An 18,575-nucleotide genomic window follows, 5' to 3' on the forward strand; every position below is an offset into this window, starting at 1 on the left:
TAACCCGCGCTGCTCGACGACATTCAAAGCCAGACCAACCTCGCACGAATGCGCAACCACCTCATTCTGCAACATCATCGGCGGACGGCTATGATTTGTTTGAGAACGCGAACAACAAAAAGAAGCGCAAGATCCCTTCCGCAGGCGATGCTATACTTAACAGCACCCAATTGTTGAACAATGAGATGGGATCCATTGCTATTTCGACTGACGCAGGACATTCTCCTACCAGCGAACTGCATAGTGATAGAGCGTACCCGCATTCAGGTACCAGTGGTTTCATGACCAACAATCAGGGAATATCAGGTCCTGGCCGAGGAAGGCTTGGACGCGCGAGGAACGGTAGAAGCCCACTCCGAGCCTTGCCTGATGGTAACAGTTCTTGGACCGGACGAGCGCCAAAATCTACTCAGGCCCAGTGGGCACTAGGTGGTAAGTTCTCTTATTCTCGCCCAGTGTCATATGCTGCTCTTCTGCTCTTCTCTTGTATTATCTTGTTTCCGAATAATGTATCCATGATGGGAGTTGCGCTTTCGCTAGTCAGTCGCCTGCATGGCCCTCTTGTTCACATGGTTTGGTCTATTGGGATCAATGGCATATATGCTTTACTTATGCTGCGCATATATGACAGAGCGGAACCTTAATGATTTTTGCCACTTGGCAACTTGCATAATCATTTGATTCTCAGTTCTGTATTCGCATTTGCCTTCGCCCATAATTGCTCCATACCTCTGTCATCTGTAGGCCACCAGACTCTAACACGGGAAAACAGAACAAGAAGGAAGCGGTATAATTTCAAACGCCATCGCAAATGCTGAAAAGCTGCGACCCCAGAGCCAGGACAACGTGAGCTTACTCCAGCAACACTCGGCTCTGACAAAAAGCACTCCAGCGTCGACCCAGTTCACCTTCACCTGCGAATCCCAAGTTCCTGGGACAATTCAGTGGCCTGGTAAGTGCACACGCGAGAGCGAATATACACGTTTACTGATCTGAGCGAAAGGCCACGCGAATAAGCACAACATGTCGACCCAGGGTGACCCTGGCTCCTTGCCACCAGGCAGTGTTGCTCACCATGACGGTTCCTCCGTCGCCGCTAGTAGAGGCTCCGGAAGTTCTCGTCGAGATAGTAAGCGCCGCCTTGATCGGTCACTTGACAGGGCTGCGAGGCACCGTCGTCAGGTTGCTGCAGAAACCCGACGAACAAAACCCGACAACGCAACACATGACTGGATGTGTGGATTCTGCGAGTACGAAAGCATTTTCGGCGAACCTCCCAAAGCACTGATCCGAGCGTATGAGATCAAAGATCGAAAACGTCGACAAGAAGAGGCTGATCGCAAGCGACTTCTTGAAAAGGCCAAGGCGAAGAGCAGGAAGGGGAAAAAGAGTGGCAAGGCCTCGTCCAGAGGAGAGCATGCTGTTACGCAGCCACCAAATCAGGAACAAGGCAGCAATATTGGCACGAACCATAATCACTCGACCCAGCCAGAAAAGGGTGAAGACTACCCCGATTCTCCTGGAGAACGGACAGGGCCCGACATAAAAGCCAACGGTTCATCACCCTAGGGTTTGGGCATGCTGTAGGGGATTGCGCTGCTCGAGCAACCCAATTCCCCTCGTCAGTCTGGGGAAACTGCGCTCGTTATCGATCTATCGAGATACGGAGGGCATCTTTCAGTTAACTTGGTGTCGGAGTGCAGTCTCACTAATTCTGAAAGTTCCGCAATCCCGACAGCTTCTGCTTCTTGTTTTTGGTCTTAGGAATTGCAGCAATAGCTCAACGACTTAGGGATCACTTACTTCTTATTTGATCGGAGGATGTATTAGCTTACAGAAGACTGAGCTACTCGGTGGGGAGATGGCTCAGTAACTGAAAGCAACCACGGGTTATCAGGCATAGGAATGTGTTAGGATATGCCATCATGGATAGCATAATTACACTTTCAGCATCAAGAACAGCGGCAGTGTGTATTACTAGAGCTACTTGTAGTAGTAAATCGGTTCCTCTATTACCACTCTTTGTTAACCACTTGCTTCGTCTCTTCCTTTTGGCATGCTATACGTGCCGTTGTTTGGAGACCTCAGGGTATCAGAAACATTGGTCGCTGAGAACATAAGAGACGAAATTAGTATGTCATCTTATGCTACTAAAACTATAGTCTTTAGGCTATTTATTTTCGTATCCTAAGGCTTAGGAGGTCAACTTTTCTGCTGCCCAGTGTGGAGAGTCCTGAATCGCATAAAACGAACAAAACCGAATAGAAATGAAACGGTCTAGTAGGACATTGACGTCAGATGGCCCCTTATTAATTAATTCAGGAGGAGTTTACGCTTGGTGGGTTTGGATGGAACTAACCCATTCGGCGGGGACTATGATTTAGACGCAGCTGAAAGCATGAACCCCTTGAGTTAGTTTTTTAGGGTAGTGGCAGGTAAGTACCGATAATAATCCGTCGGTATTCAAAGTTTGACGGTTCTTATTACGACGTTTTCCCGCCTCTATAGTAGGTATTACGGATGTTCCTATACAGATAGAGTTGCATATATAGATGGAGCCAAGCTTTTCGGTGACGAACTGGTGCGTGCATGCAAATGTGGGCGATGGACCCTCACTCCTCGCAACACAACGCAACGCAACCCAAGGCCCCAGATTGTTTATGTTTATTCCGCCGAGAAAAGCTTGTAGATCTCGGCAGCAGGAAAGCTGGAGGCCTGTCGAGCTGGACCTGATGAGGAACTGATCTACAAATGGAGTAGATTAGTGATCTTTGAAAAGATCTGTGCAGCAGCCGGATTGTTTTTTTCTTCCTTGCTAGCTGAGATTGCCTGGCACGACACAAGAAACAGGAAAGTTAGTTACCTGATACGTACCTATTGCAGCACGGTGACAAAGACGGGAGCAAAGACTCTGTCATGTCCTCCCAACTCACGGCACGTTGGCATAAACACGTGGCTATTATTGTACAGAGTCATTGTTCCTAATGTCTGAACACATGTCATCCTTCCATACCAAAGATATCAGAATCAGAATCTTTCTATTGGACCCTCTTATTAAACCCCTTCCTCAGTTATGCGATGCAGGCCCTGGCCTGAGACCTGACCTGGCAATGGAGCTAGATCAATCGGAGCAAAGTATAGTGGAGCCCCAATTGAGGCTAGCGTTGCTGGTGCGCACTTAGTGGCTCGATACTTGTCGTCATCGTCTCTAAACCATCTAGCATCTGGGCATGGAACCTCCCTCTTCTTCTTCAAACTACTTTTGCAGCCCTAATTTCTGCCTCATTCAATCAACCCTGACGTATTCCCAACACAACATAATAGCATTACTATACTTAATGTGAGCCGATAACTTGACTCACATCTCAGCGTCATTATTGACCGTCTCCCGAAGATCCGCGGCCTTTTCTGAATGCAAGCCGCCTGTTGAGCTCTGCTGGCCTCGCGCCGCTTTCGATCTAGCCCACCCTAATCCAGCCCATCATGTTTGGCTCAAGGAGGCATCGCACTCCCTCTCTGGTGAGTCTATCTGTAATTTGCTTTACTTATATCCCGTTTCTGCAAAACCGGTTTTGGCTTTTTTGAGTTTCGCGCGCCACGGCACCTGCCATGATCGTCGAAGGTATTTGCTATTGTGAGACTTGCCGCATTCGTCTTTGACCATTGTGTTATCATCAGCCTTCAACTCTTCTCGCGACATTTTCCTCATTCTCTTCTGTCTCGTCTTTTCTTTTTCATCCCCTTTGCAGTCTGTTTTGCACCACTAACATGGCTATATCATCTCAGCCGTTGACCAGGGAGACCGCCAATCCCAACGCCGCGACCGCCGCCGCATCGGCCTTTTTGCGACGGGAAACAACGCCATCTTTGTCGTCAGCGGCAGCGGCAGCCGCTCTCAAAGCTCGACCTACAACACCAACCAATGTCTCTCAGGTCCAATCGAGACGAGTTTCGCGCAGGAGCGCATCTGTGTCGTCTTCCGGAAGCCGGGACAGGCGGAGTCGGGATCTTCATCGATCGCCGAGTGCGAATTCCATGACAGAGCGGACCTTCCGGTCTCCTTCGCCATCGCCAGCCAGGAACCCTGCTCCGCAGGCCCAAGATGTTCCTCCGGTCCCCAAGATTCCTCAAAATGAGCAAGTCAAATCCGATGCAAAGAACCCCACACGCAAACGGGCAACGAGCTTGCAGACGCAGTCTTTTCAAACAGCCAGCCAAAAGATGAAAAACGGTCAAGGCACCTGGTTTGGAGCAGCTGCAGCTGGGGATATGTCCAATATGCGACGAGCCACTGTGGTTGATAAGAGAGCGTCAGTAGATTTACGCCCTAGCAGTCCAAGCTCCATCAACTTCTCGTACCCCCGTTCTATGACTGACTCACCCAGTCAATCAAACAACGCAATGGTGTACGATCCCAATTCAAGGCGAATGGTTCCCCAGGCACAGTTGCTGATACAAGAGCAAAATGTCCGAGATGCATCCGAGAAACCTACCCGCAAGCACAAGCACGAAAACTCCAGGGCTGGCAGCCATCTTTCTAAGGGAACATTAGGACGGTTAAAGGGTACCGCTGTCGAACCAGTCTCACCGCCACCTAAACCGTCCAAATCTGCACAAAGTGAGCCAGTTGTTCAAGCGGTAGTTACACAACCTGAACAGGCCAAGGAGGTCAGTCAAGCCAAGCCTGAACCTGAAGCCGCGCTGGAACCGGATCTCGAGTCTAAACCAGATATCGAGCGTGAGGTAAAGCACACGGCAAGGCCCAACGTGCTTGAGGAGCAAATGATAGATGAGTCTGATGTAGAGTCAGAGGGTGAAGCGTCAAGGCAAGCAGGTCGCACTGTTGCGAGCCCACCGCAAGCTACCAAACCTGAATCCTCCATTAGGAAGCGTCCATCTATCGTGCACGAAGACCGTGAACAGGAGGAGGAATACGAGCCTAATAAGACAACTACCTCCCGGGAGCTCTCAGTGGATGGGGTTGATGCGATACCAGTCAAGTCTACTACTCCACCCCAAACACAGACTTCAGTTCTGGTAGATCAGCAGAACGAAACTGTGCGTCGCACTCGTGTTCATTCTGAAAGCCCTGCCAGGAGTCCCGCTCGCACAACACACTTTGCGCCCAAAACCGATCAACTAATCGTCAGGCACGAGCCACCTCCACGATCGTTATCGCCTCGAAAGTCTGCACTTAAGTATTCAAGCCCTCGTGACGCATCTCCTTCAGAAGATGGTTCAGACGCGTCCGTTGCTTGGTCAGGCATGGCCCGAGAAGATTCAGATGCATTACGAAAGAAAAGTGTGCGGGTAAGCTTTGACGATGGGAACACAGCAATTATGGGTGAGGCTGCGCCTGCATCGGATACAGATTCGCCACGATTAGCCAGTCCCCAGTCAAAGAAGCCTTGGCATAGCATCATGGGACGGAACAAGAGAGACTCAATAACTTTGGACGAAGATGAAACAATGACCCCCCGTCCCGCTCTGCCTTCTTTTGGAAGTGTTCGTGAGAAGAAGGTCAGAGAGCCCGAGGAGCGGCCCCTGGTTCGGCCCACGGACAGATCAGCATCACCTCCAATTGCTACAACTTCGCACCCTACAGAAGCCGATGATCAGCCCACTACGCAGGATTTGGCTCAGTCCAGTGATCACGCTATTGGGTCTGTTTTGTCGCAAGAACAAGCCTCTCGCAATGAAGCCAACACCTCCAGATACCGAGAGCCACTGCCTCCTGTGGTCACGTCTGTTGACGGCCAGGGATATATCAGCAACAGCGACCTAGAATCCGATATTGAATCCGACATTGGAAATTTGGAGACTCAGACATCCACAGGACATGGAGTAGAAACACAAACCACGGTTAATGATTCAACCAGCGGAGCCGAGAGTGATTCGGCAAAATCTAGTCCCAGCGACAACATACCAACGATTTCGATCATACATCCCAGCCCGCGTATCCCCGATGAAAACCAACCAGACTCGCCTTCGGACTTCTTTGATGTCCCTGGAGACTTTCCTGCAGACACAGACAACAAGAAGGGAATCTCCGATGAGAGCAAAGATCTGGCACAAATTTCGACACGTCGGTCTTTTGATTCAACCAGTGCAGTGTCTTCGAGTTCTCAGATGCATGATATCCAAGAAGTGTCAGAAGAATCTGACGGGAGCAGCATCTACAGTGACGCTTATGAGGACCTGTCCGACATGGAGGGAGACGGTTTCTTATCGCTTGATGCGGTTGTCGATAGTCCCATTGAGCCCACTGTTCCCCAGAGAGTATTAGAAAAGGCAATGGCCAAGTCTCAAGAAACCGACAAGTCTCAGGAGTCTACACCTGTAAAAAGCACCCCTCAGGTTCTCCAGACACCCAGCGACTGGCAAACTGCGAAGGCGTATTGGAGGAGTCTAAGCCCAGAGGGTAGGCGCCAGCTTGAAAAGGAGGCTATGGAGGATTCCGATGAAGAACCCATTCCAGAACAAGCAGTGCGTCGATCAAGGCACAAGACGAAGACCCACACCAAAGCAAAGGATGCGACGGAACCAGTTCAAGAACCCCTGGAAGAGCCCGAAGTTTCAGAAAAGCTGCGCGACACGAAACGAGTCTATCAGATTCAACCAGGTACGAGCTGGCCCCGCGATGATGTCGAGAAGCCTCGAGTCCAGGCTTCCACTTCAAACAACACAACATCAAACGGAGGCAGTAAGCTCCGGAAGTCTATGCGAGGTGCTGCAGCCCCTGTAGTCGAAAATTCAAAACCAGCTCAGAGTGGCAGCATGCGTAAGTCTATGAGATCTGGCACTGCTCCCTCCAGCCCCCAGAATTCGAACGGCGGCCATCTACGCAAGTCCCTTCGTCAAGAGCCCGAGGCCAGCGTTACTCCGAATACCGGGATGCGTAAATCGCTGAGAGCAAACGGCTCCACCGCTAATGGTCATACTACGTCCCCAACTTCAAAGAATACTCGGCCTACATCTTATCAACCGGCAACCGTATCCGAAACCGTTAAAGCCCAACGACGCACGCATTCTGAAGACAGGGGACCTACTATGCGAGGTGCCGCGAAGCCAGCCCTGACACGCCGAGGATCTGATTCCAGCGAAAGCAGTTTCCGGCGTGCAAGGCCCGGGGGCGGGGAAGGTCTTGGTTTCCGTAGGACGATGAGAGGAAGTGTACGAGAGCCAGAACCAGCGACAACGCCCGCCCAAGAAACTCCCAGAGGAAGCAGCCGGTTCAGCCTTCGATCGTTATCGCCTACCGGGTTTCGACGCAACTCTAACACGAGCTCACCTCCCCCTGTTGCGATGAGTGGTCGTATGCGCCAGTCACTACGTTCCGGATCATCTGAAGCCGAGCCTTCTCACAAGCGCCTTTCTGGTTTCGGTCGTCCAGCCAAGGCCAAGAAATCTAACGGTGGTAGTCGTTTTGAAGATTCAAGCGACGAAGACGAGTCACGTCCAGCCTTCCGCAGCCGTTTTGTCGACTCCAGTGACGAGGACATTCCTTCACGCGTGCCTAAGCAAAAGCGCGTGCCGAAAACACTACGAGACTCGTCTTCAAATGGTGCCGCCGCCGCTATGAAAGTCCCTGCCTCTCGTGCCGGTATCCAAGATTCTCCTGACCTATCCGACAGCGACGACGACGAAGAGCCGCCACAGCAGGGAATTACTTCTAATGGTGCAGCTTCTCGATCTGCTCCAGTATTGAACCGAAATGGCTCAGGGCGAGGCAATCTGGGAGCCCAAAATGACACTGCCGAGAAATTGGGGGCACGGCCAGGCCACAAGCGACGTGGCAGCTTCATGTCATCAATTCTGCGTCGCAGGAAGGACTCCTCTGATAAGGTTTCTCGCAATACAAGCGAGAGCGCTTCCCGCAGGGATACCCATCTCGAGCGCGATCCGGAGCGTCTTGCTGTTATCCGGAGCAACAGTGAAGAGGCTGCTCACAGCTCACGCCTACAAAAACGTGGGGCAAATTGGCCTCTTCAAGACCATGAGCATACTCATGAAGAGGAAGATTTCGACGAAGGCTCCCAGAACACGTATGTCGTTGATGAGGAGAAAAGGCCATCTACTGCTGGCGGTATCGGCTCATCTCCATCTTCTCCGACAAACAAAACAGGTTTCCTCAAGCGTCGTAGTACTTCTCACAGTCAAATGCGCTCACATGCAATGTCAACTGATGGCTCAGAAGTTGGCACGCCAAAGAAGAAGAAATTCGGAGCACTACGCAGAATGTTTAAGCTTGACGAATAAGCTATATTCTTTAAACCCATCACTGCACACTCTTCATAATACCAATGACTTTTACAAAGTAACAATTATTTATCACACTTTAGTCTTCAACTTTTTACACTCATACACTCGCTCCAGCGCTTCTCTGTTTCATACAGAGCAGTGCGTTTCTCTTTGTTCTTAACAACGCGCCATCGAAATTTTTGGATTAATGCATAAACTGACGGATCAACTTGGATGAATGGATGGTTGGATGATTAATCGGTTGGATACCACCCAAGATGCACACTCAGGACTAAAAACCTATCGATCGTAATATATAGTAGCTATTTATTTCACCCTTCAGTTTCCTAACTGTAACATTAGATACCATGTTAAGCAATATTCTTCAGCGTCAAACGCATTTCACTAACTTTATGGTCTTTTGAGATTCATGTAGAGCGCCTCATCATTACTGACGTTTTCGAATTTATCACGGGTTGAGCCTTGAACTAAGTGGGCAGATAGCATGCCCTTTCATACTCATTTGGATGGCAGTTATTTTTCGGCAGCACCTCGAGCATGCTGTTGCAGCGTCTTGCTTTTGGTTCTATAATGGTATCAACTCCACTCACCCCGTTTCCTCTCCGTCTGTATCCGTCCGCCCAAAGCTGCTCAGATTCAAGTCAGCATCGCCGTCAACGCCTTGCCCCTGGACCGATCGTATATCTAGTAAGAATCAGCCGCATATGCAGCTTTCAATCCTTGACACCAGGGCCAGGTGTTACTAAATGCAAATGGGCAACCTATAAGATGAGACTGAAGACCGTGAGTACTTTCATGCACCCATCCAAGTCCATAGCCATGCGCTCCGGGTCGTTATAAAGAAGAGTGGTACTTCCCGCTAACGCCGAATTTCAGTCGAAAATGGCATGCATAGTCCCTGTGAGACCTCGCCTGAGTATATGCAGCAACGAAATAGTGCTTTTAGAATGAAGTAGAGATGTTTAGTTTTTTGATCGCGGTTTGTCACTACCCCGTGCCTTTTCGCGCTCAAGGAGAAGTGTCAGCTGACTTTTCGTGCGTCCTAAAGGCACACTAGCCGATGTGGTCGGTGGAGTTGGTGTGAAACGAGCATCGAGAATAGATGGTCGAGGTGGCACAGCAGGAATGGTATGGTGTTCGGGTCGTCTATGATCGAGGTTATTCAAGTCTGATGTGGACCCAAATCCAGATTGATCGAGAATAGTGCCTGCGACAGCGACGTTAGATGTTGATGAGGTGGCTTCTGTGAAGAGACCCGGCGCTCTGATGCCATTTTGCAACTTGTGTTGGTCGTATCCGCCGTGAGACTGAGACCGAGCCATGGCAGGCGGGTCCTGGCTCTGGCTACTCTCCAGAGATCCCACGTTGAATGTTGATACTGAAGAGGTCCTAGATCCCCGACGTGATCCATTAGTCGTAAGACTTATAAGAGAACGGGCTTGTGGGAGTACGCCTTTCTCGCGATGGATGCTACGAGGCCGATCTTTCGAGGGCGACGTCTGCTGGGTTTCCTCTGCTATCACGTCCTTTACTACGTCTTTCCTGTGTGACGACGGTCGGATAGATGCAGCTGGTCGCTTCCCACGTGCCTTTTCGCTCATTACAGGGCGTTCCTTCACCACACCATTGCTCTGGCCACTCGTTGGTTGGTCACGTTCCACGGTTGTGCGGGTGTTGTGTGGTGCAGGCTGCTGCAGAGCGGCACTTCGAGACCCACCAGATGTCCCAAACCCAGTTTCTCGAATAAGGGGTTCTGCAGTTGAAGTCGACTTCTTTGACGGAGATATTTTCTTATTGGCGAGAGGCGAGGAAGGAGTGAACTTTTGGGGAGGTATTGTCGTTTTCTTCATTGGCGAAGCCGTTACATACGCGGGCGCCTCAGAGGCTGTCGCGGCTGTGCTTCCTGACGAGGGGATCTCATCTTCATCTGCAGATTCTTGGGGTGACACAAAGCGAGCCGTCGGCCGTGGCCCTGATGCCGACGGACCCCGCACTTTTTTCAAGATCGGGTGGGTGGGTGGCGGTTTTGAGGCACTCGAAGATAGGGTTCTCAACGCTGAGTCGGTAGGTCTAGATGAGCGGGACCCTTGCGGTTGTGGTAGAGGTGGGGTCGCCTGAGCTTCGGCGGCTTCCAGAATTTGCTTGATCAGGGGGTGCATCTACACGGTGTCAGTTGGTGAGAGGAGTCCCCGTTCAAAAGCCTCAATGCTACATACATCGGGTCCCTCCCATCGATTCGGTGGTCCCTTGAGGGGGACAAATGTTGGGCCATTAGAGATCTCTTCGTAAAGTTTGGCTAGGGCACTGCCCTTAAGAAACCTGCGATCACTTCCCCAGACATGCCACCAAAAGTTTTCGAGCCGACATGCTGTCGGATCCTGAAGCTTCTTATATGTGGTAGTGTACACTAAGCAAATATGAGCCGTGTGCAAAGACGTGTGGAAAAATCAATGGGTTTACCATGCCAATACTTCCAAACTTTGTCAGGGGGGACGATTGGGAAGTCAGCAACCTCCTTGTAAATGTTTTCCGAGTTGGTGACAATGCCTTTTGGCAGAATCATCGGCATGCTTGGGTCCATGACTGAAATTGTACGAAATGGTAGAGCCAGGCTATCATGAATAACTTTTGCGGCGACAGGATGCAAACTTGGTGATAAGACGGTTTCGTCTGCAAGTACCCGTGGCGGTTCCTTGGTGCAGATTTGTTTGTCGTCGGCTACAAGCGAAGCATGATCGTTTAAACAAAGTGATAGGTGGGTGACCCGTGCCGTGTGTGGACGAGTTTCGATGCTTTTGAGTGATTATGGGCGCACAATGTAACTCGGTGATCGATGAAGTCGTTCCTCTTTATTTTCTGCCAATTTTAAGTGGCATAAAGCTTTAATGCAGCTGCCTCAAGATTTGGAAGTAATCAAAGATAGTTTGCGGTGGTGAGTGAGTGTCGAGTAAGTTCGTTGTTTAGATGGGCTTGAATTCAGGCTACACCAAAATCGAGCCGAGGAATGCAGCAGCTGACGCAGTTGAGGTGTACACAAAAGTCCGGGTTATACAGGAGTCCTCGTCTCTATTTTTGTTTTGTTCCCCTTGGCGTGTGTCAGTGATTGTTGATCCCCTCGGATCGAAACACAGTTGCGAAAAAGAGCTTCGGGATGGCTCGTGACTCGTAAGCTCGTGACGCAAAAGTTGGCTTCTCGTGTGTAAAAAAGCGGCGAAAGTGAATAACAGTGGACCTTGCACTGGTGAAGCTAGACAGCTTTGCTGAGTGAAACTCGAGTGGTGTTGCAGCGAAAGCTTAACTGAGCGCAAGCTTTTAGTTGCAGCTGTAAGCTAAACCGAGGGGCCGTTCGAATGGGTGCTGTGTAAGTGTAACAACACGTTCGGGGCTCTTTTGTTACATCTGCAGCTCGAGGTTCTTAAGAATCGAGAAAGCCTGCGCGCTGAGTGATGGAAAGAAGAAGAATTGGTTACAGATGCAAGAAAATTTTAAGGGTCGCAAGGTGAAAAAAAGTCTGTACCTGCTAGTGAACCAAAGAAAAAGACGGTGGAGAGCCGGTGGAGGGACTGATGATAATGGCTGAAGATATCGAATGCTTGCAGCTGGAGTTCATGGGTACAGCTCGGTCTGCTGAATCGTCGGGCCGGGGTACACGGAAACTTCAATAGCGGCGGCGGACGGCGACGTCGGAGTTGACAGTCAATGCTGGTCCAAAGTTGAAGGCGTGTCTCGCAGAAGTCAAGCTCTTCACACTTGATGCCGACTGGTTTCGGAGTCGATGACGATGCCAGGGGAGCACTGTTGAAAAAATCTCGGAACAAAGAAGAAAAGATTAAAAGCCCGGTATGTCGCCGCAAGCTCAGTAATAAAGTAGATAAAGTAGTTACAGATCGGAATTGTTGGCTTCGTGACGAGGGGGGCCGGGGAGGAATTGAAAAGGAGTTCGGTCGGCTTAGTTGGCTAAGGTAGGTACCTAGATGGCGGCGAAAGACGGGCAGCAGGTACCTTCCGGAGAGGCCGCTGTGTCGCTGACCGGTCCAGGCCAGAATGAGCCCTGTTAACGGAATGTATCAGATCCTCTGCGTCAAAAGAAAAACCAGGGGTCCGTGATTTTTAGCGACTTATTGCCCAGCACGTTTATCTGTTTGGTAGAGGTGGAGTTGAGGTGAGGGATGCCTGTCACTAAGGGCCTGCGCACTATAAAGATAAGCTGCTGTATGGTTGAATCGATAATTCGATAGTCCCCTCGGCAGACGATGCAGGCAGTGGATTCGAGGTGCAATCGGGTGCTATATAAGTGCCAGGGGCATGCAAAAGCCACAACTGTGAGGGAGGAGGACAATGCAGGTATGGGAGAAAGATATGTTGATTTGTGGTGGTTGACTCGTCTGTTCCTTCCCCGGGCAGCCTAGAGGTACTGGGAAGGCACCATTCAGAGCACCTACCTAAGTCTTAGTAGTTTAAAGCTTGATGGCTAACGGGCTACTAGTGCTAGATAGCTCCCATGTAAGTCACCTGTAAGTCAGTCAGGCATACCTCGAGGTCACAGAAACCTCGATACTATACTTGCCCAAGAGATAAAGCGAATTAGGTAGTACTAAGTTATTTTATGCCATGGACTTTATCAGACCCGCTCTTGGGCTATCATCTTGTATATTTTAAGCTTGGGTCTCAAGTTTTCTGGTTCCCCTACCCAGACATCACAGGCTAAGAATAGGCGCTAGCATCCAATCGAGGTAGGTTACATTGGAACCTGAACTACCGCGCACGCGGGCGGACACCCCCCTAGGTTCCATGTGACGTGCGTAGGGAGGGAGGTACCTAGCTGAATCGAACTGAACTTTACGGGAGACTTCAGGTTTCTAGTTCTTACATGGGCATGGGTAATAGGTATTCACCTCCATTTCTTCATGGGAATTCTGGCCATCAGAGAATGACATTTCTGCTCGGATTTTCACAATACCGGCCTAGCTAAGGAATCTTATTTATTCTCAAAAATACCTAAATACTAGGTTCTATCCAGATGTTTCCTGCACCTTGCAATACACAGTTGCCGTAAGTAATTATTCTATGTCGATGCTACCGGGTCTACGTTTCTTCCATAGTTATTTCCTTTTGTTCTATGCTATTGTGATACAGTGGCTGAGCTGGATCACTCGGTCGGCAGGGTTATCGCATTGACAAGTATAGGCAAGCATGAAAGTATCAAGGTCACGAGGCCATTGCAACATGAGATATCGCCAATCATCAACTTCCAAGTCGATGACATACTACCCGGTCAATATGCAGGGCAAGCTGTCACTTTGAATCAGGACCTGTATTTTGTACTCGTACATGGCGATCGAGTAATTTCACCGCCTCGAAATCAATGGCTGTTTGCTCTCATCAAGGCTGAAGGCCAAAGACCTAAATGTCAATGTTGACTTTACTCTGACTTGAATAGCCCTCGCCGGCCTACAGCCGTTGTGTAATGAGCCACGTCGGGAATGCCAGCCCATGTTACGCACCTAGATAATCCAGGATGCGTTCTGCGGCTCTGCATATGTTCTGTCAGCCTATCTCTCCTCCCTTGAGTGTTGCAGTCCCTGACTCGAAAATGCCCAAAACAGCACGATCGTCGATCCTACCGAAACATGACCTTTTTGCCCTCGACTTCTAGAACAAATTACCCGGAAGCTGAAACCCTTACCTTGCCGGGGATAAATCTGTCTCCATAGACACTATTCCTGATATACATGCGATTCTCAGCATTGGCTATAGCCTGTATGTATGTTTAAGAGTTCTACCCGGTTTCCCTCCGCTCCCCCTCTTTGCCCTTCTTTTTCACTGTTCTTTTCTTTTTAATTCTTCTCCCATCTTTTCCTTTTACAGAAGCGTCAATTTCTTCGAGTCTTCTGATCCGTTTCTTGGCGGGGTCATTCATTGTCCAGGACCATCCATGGTCGTGTGACTGACCAAACCAGCCACTCCATGCGAGACCTTTTTCGATTAGGTTTTTGTTTTGTTTTTCTTTTTGAGGCTCTTCCCCGCTTCCAAAGTGTCCCTTACGTTAGTTTTCACGAGGCCAATCAAGGCCAACGCTGCGCTTTGTTCTGCTACACCACGTTGTAACATTTAGGACTAAGACGGCACAAGCTCGTTCCTGGAGGCACCTGACGTTACGATAATGAAGGAGGGGTTCGCAGTCAGCCACCTCATTGGCCTCAGTCTAAGCTTCTCTGAGGTAAGGTCTTGAGATCTCCATAAAGTTGTCGGCCGAGAGGAATTGTAGGATGCATCATGTATAAAGTTCCACTGCCGAGAAGCAGCCAATGAAGGATCTGGGGTGATGTTAACAATGCTCAACGTCGGCTTAGAAACTTGGATCATTCGGCTAACTGTGGAGAGCTCAAGCTTGAAGCCCCCGATTTGGAGATAGCAGACAGGTACCTGTTAGAGAGCGAGGGGCCAGTTGGCACATCAAAGTCCTAGACAAAATAGCCTGCTTCATCAAGACTGAATGAAAATCTTTTTTATTTAGGCTGGCACTCCCTCACACGCGCTCAATAGTTCAGTCAGTGCAAGGTACCACAAAACGAGCCTGTACAGATCAGCGTCGGCTTAACATGCCTCCCCCACGTTTTGAACCACACCAAGCTTTGTGGTTGTGGGGATCCTTACCTAAGATCCTAGAATTGAGCTTCAACAATAGATAGAGGGGGTTACGAATGATCAAGAGGAAATAATAAGCTTCCTATTTAGTTCCCGTATGCCGATGCTGACTTTTCAAAGCACTGCCACCATTCCAGCTAGTACGTCTTGGTACTCTCAACAATCTCAAGCCAGGAGATAGATGTTACAAATTATATTGTCTAAAACAAAGTCTGACGCACACTCTATTCAAATAGCCTACCATGAGATCGCCATCTTGCACCAGATTGCAGGTCACATTCACACACGCACACACACGCACACACATGTCCCTCACTTCTATTTCCAAGCCTGTCCATCACTGTGGCTGCGTTTCAGACGCACGGGGGGGAGGGGGGGCCATCGATAATGTATTGTAACCACATCATACAGGGAGGAAACCCGAAAGATAAGTGATCAACGCTTATATACAAGGGCTGCTATCTGGGTTTACCGTCGCCTTGGAGTTGACGAATATGTTGAGGTTTCTCTACAGGCCGATCCCACCTCAGTAATACAGCAGCATTGCCGGGCGTTTGGTGGTTACACTCGGGAATGTCATGGGTGTTTAAAGTGCAACTATCCGTTTTCGGGATGTGTCACATTGAGAATCAACATCTTCATTCATCAATTATTATTTTTATTATACTATAGAACCAGAGTTAAGTTAAAGAGGCATCCTTATCTTCAGCAGTAATATGTAATTAACTCCTTTTCGATATGCTTAAAATCGTGGCCTCCTTTTCTCCCACCATTAGGTACATTTTCAAATTCCAAAATCGCTCGCATAAACCAAACCAAGTACGGTGCAATGTTGACCAAACTTCTTTTCGCTTTTGTTGGAAAGAATCTAGGTAACGGTGTAGCCGCCATCGACTCGGATGTCGGCACCAGTCACATACGAAGAAGCCTTAAAACAGTCAGTTATGCATGCATGATACAAGAATACACAACTTACATCTGATAGGAGGAATGCCACGGGCCCCATGAGGTCCTGTGGTTGTCCCATTTTGCCCTGGGGGATAAGGGAAGTCCACTTGGCCTTGAGATCCGGGTTGTCGTCAAGAATCTTCTGAGTGCTATTGGATCCGCGTTAGTCGAGTGTCTCTGAGTTCAAAGCTATTTGCATGGCTTACAGTGCAGTCAACATGTAACCGGGAGAGATGCAGTTGACTCGGATGTTTGCCTGAGCCCATTCGACGGCCAAGGAAGCAGCGAGATGGCGCACACCGGCTTTGGCGGCATTATAGGGAGCCTGAGGCTGAGGAACGTTGACAATGGATCCGGACATGCTACCAATCATGACGATGCTACCAGGAGCCTTTCTTTGCATCAAGTGCCTGGCGACTGATGTTGCAAAGAGATATGTACCGTCAACGTTAACAGCCCAAAGCTTACGGAGACGGTCGATGGGGTAGTTAACGGCTTCGAAGTTCTCCGTGAAGCCAGCTGAGGTGACCAGGTTGTCGATCTTTCCGTGCTCCTTAACAACCTCGGCTACACAAGCCTCGACAGATTCAGGATCAGATACATCAGCATAATGGGCAGTGACCTTTGGGATTCTATGAGAAGGGATGCGTTGTTAGCCTTCGATGCAATTCTAAAGATCAAGAAGTGGTGAGCTTACCGTCGGGCTCGAGGGTTCTCCTTTTTGAACTCTTCAATGATCAAGCTAGTCTGCTTCTCTGCTTCTTCCTCTGCACATATGTTAGAATTAGGCGTTTTGCTGTAAAGGGTGTAACTACCTACTATTCATATCAACAAGAGCAAGGTTGGATCCAGAGAATACCATTCCTTGACCCATAACAAGACCCAACCCACGTGCACCACCGGTGACGATGCCAACATGACCGTCGAGTGTAAAGGTGGGCAGAGTTGGCTTCACATACTGGCCACCAGCGCCAGAGACAGGCTCACTGCTAGGGAGCTCATGATCTTCTGGGTACTCAACCTCGATCTGGGGATCGGTCTGGGCATATTTTCCTGGTTTGTCCTGTCGGGGAGGGACATTGTGAAGCTTTCGCGCAGCAGTAAAAGTGAAACAGGGGCGAATAGCAGGTGAAGCAGCAACACGCCGCACACAGAGACGCAAAGAAGGTGCAAAAGACATGGCTGTGGAAGAAAGAAGAGGTGCTGTGATGGAAGAAAAAGCGTGAGGAGAAAAGGGGGAGAAATGACGGATCGATTGTTCTTATGGAGGTGAACAGTGGTAGCTATGAGCTCAGTGGAAGTGGCGGCAGGGTACCTGGGGAATGAAGCTGAAGCTCCCCTCGTGAAGTTTGACGTCGATGGTGCAGGGATGAGCAGCTTATGATTAGTGCCCAGGAACGAAACGGGGAAAAGATATGCTGATGGTATAATGATGACTGAAATGCAGGTTAATTTCAAGCAATTAGGGGGGAGCTGAGAGGGGAGCTGACGTGGATGGAATGATCATCAATGGGAGAGGGAAATCAATTGGTATTTATTTTATTTCGATTTCCTGCCAAGTTGCATTGTACCTAAACACACATCAGAATAGAATGTACGAGACTCATCTGATGGATGGTGATTTTCCATCTCGTGTGCTGCATTATTGGCACCTTGGCTGTGGGTAGGTCGGTCTGGAAAGAACGGGAGAGCTCAGCTTGGTAGCTCCCCACCTGCCCACTCACCGAAGAAAAGAAAAAGCTAAATGGAAGGTGAGCCCCCACCCCCGCCTCCGGACCGGCCGGCCGGCTTCCTTTCCTTCCATCCCCTTGGGATCTCATCGGTCCACAATTTCCATCTTGAATCCTTGCGACAATTCAGATGATCCAATTTGGATCAACAACGACGGTCTAGAATTCGAATTCCCATCATTTCCCCTCATTTGTTACCTTCTTCACCAAGACAACTCATCAGAGTATTGGACACACGTATTCATTCTTACCGTACATACCGTCCTCGTCCTACCATCCATATACGTATACTGCAAGCCTATCTTAGGTGCTGCCCCGCCCCAGGCATCAACTTGAAGAGAGTTCCGTCAGAGAATCCAGCCTGGCTTTTCTACTAACTTCAAGACCATACTGAAAACAGGAAAGGACTTCTTCTTCCGATGCTCTCGTCACTATAAGCGAGATGGAGGCCAACTCCAATGTCAACACTGAACCTGCCAGGCAGCAACTTTTCAACACTCGAGACCCAAAATTATAGAAGCCCGATCGCAGTAGTGCATGACCCCTGGATACTTTAAACGATCCCGGGTTTCCATTTTTGGCATTTGGTGTGGGTGTCAGACAAATTCCCCACTAGGTTAACAACTTCCCCAACCAAGGACAGCACATGGATATCGATACCCATGAAATTCATATTCCTCTCTTCCAATGATCTCTCACTTTTCAGCCCGTGGTTGTCCCTCTGCAGCAACCTACTCCGCTCGACGGCATCGACACATGCTTCCAAAACGTTCTAGACAACCATCGCTCGTGTCCGGCTGAGTGTTTCAGAGCCGCAATGGCCCAGGATCAGGATCAAGCCGGCGGCATAGCCTACTGAAGAAAGAAGCAAATATGCACACGCAGCATTGAATTCAGAAAAGGTGGCATCACAGCATCGCATCAGAGCTGACTATTAAATCGGTGTGTGCATCCGATTGACACCACTTCACCGTTCGGTATACCAAA

The 18,575-nt window shown here is 49.5% G+C and overlaps 5 protein-coding genes across 5 annotated transcripts; 3 read left to right on the plus strand and 2 right to left on the minus strand.

Annotated features, from left to right (window-relative positions):
- The first annotated feature begins 999 nt into the window (after nucleotides 1-999).
- FGSG_08515 (uncharacterized protein) lies at nucleotides 1,000-2,036 on the plus strand. Its single transcript, XM_011321943.1, has one exon. The coding sequence runs from the start codon at nucleotides 1,024-1,026 to the stop codon at nucleotides 1,567-1,569; it is 546 nt and encodes a 181-aa protein (XP_011320245.1). The 5' UTR covers nucleotides 1,000-1,023; the 3' UTR covers nucleotides 1,570-2,036.
- A 1,447-nt stretch (nucleotides 2,037-3,483) lies between these two features.
- FGSG_08514 (uncharacterized protein) lies at nucleotides 3,484-8,259 on the plus strand (the record flags this gene model as incomplete). The annotated part of the gene is made up of 2 exons (XM_011321944.1): nucleotides 3,484-3,519; nucleotides 3,787-8,259. The coding sequence occupies 2 exons, from the start codon at nucleotides 3,484-3,486 to the stop codon at nucleotides 8,257-8,259; spliced, it is 4,509 nt and encodes a 1,502-aa protein (XP_011320246.1).
- A 965-nt stretch (nucleotides 8,260-9,224) lies between these two features.
- On the minus strand, nucleotides 9,225-10,843 carry FGSG_08513 (uncharacterized protein; the record flags this gene model as incomplete). The annotated part of the gene is made up of 3 exons (XM_011321945.1): nucleotides 9,225-10,421; nucleotides 10,479-10,669; nucleotides 10,723-10,843. The coding sequence occupies 3 exons, from the start codon at nucleotides 10,841-10,843 to the stop codon at nucleotides 9,225-9,227; spliced, it is 1,509 nt and encodes a 502-aa protein (XP_011320247.1).
- Nucleotides 10,844-12,600: 1,757 nt separating this feature from the next.
- On the plus strand, nucleotides 12,601-13,770 carry FGSG_08512 (uncharacterized protein; the record flags this gene model as incomplete). Its single annotated transcript, XM_011321946.1, has 5 exons — nucleotides 12,601-12,606; nucleotides 12,755-12,765; nucleotides 13,283-13,314; nucleotides 13,399-13,671; nucleotides 13,703-13,770. 5 exons carry the CDS (start codon nucleotides 12,601-12,603, stop codon nucleotides 13,768-13,770), a joined length of 390 nt encoding a protein of 129 aa, XP_011320248.1.
- Nucleotides 13,771-15,570: 1,800 nt separating this feature from the next.
- On the minus strand, nucleotides 15,571-17,326 carry FGSG_08511 (uncharacterized protein). Its single transcript, XM_011321947.1, has 5 exons — nucleotides 16,678-17,326; nucleotides 16,556-16,625; nucleotides 16,065-16,490; nucleotides 15,887-16,007; nucleotides 15,571-15,838 (listed from the first exon to the last, which is right to left on the minus strand). The coding sequence occupies exons 1-5, from the start codon at nucleotides 17,036-17,038 to the stop codon at nucleotides 15,779-15,781; spliced, it is 1,038 nt and encodes a 345-aa protein (XP_011320249.1). The 5' UTR covers nucleotides 17,039-17,326; the 3' UTR covers nucleotides 15,571-15,778.
- Nucleotides 17,327-18,575: the final 1,249 nt, after the last annotated feature.

Source organism: Fusarium graminearum, chromosome 2 (genome assembly GCF_000240135.3).
Source record: "Fusarium graminearum PH-1 chromosome 2, whole genome shotgun sequence".
NCBI lineage: Eukaryota > Fungi > Ascomycota > Sordariomycetes > Hypocreales > Nectriaceae > Fusarium > Fusarium graminearum.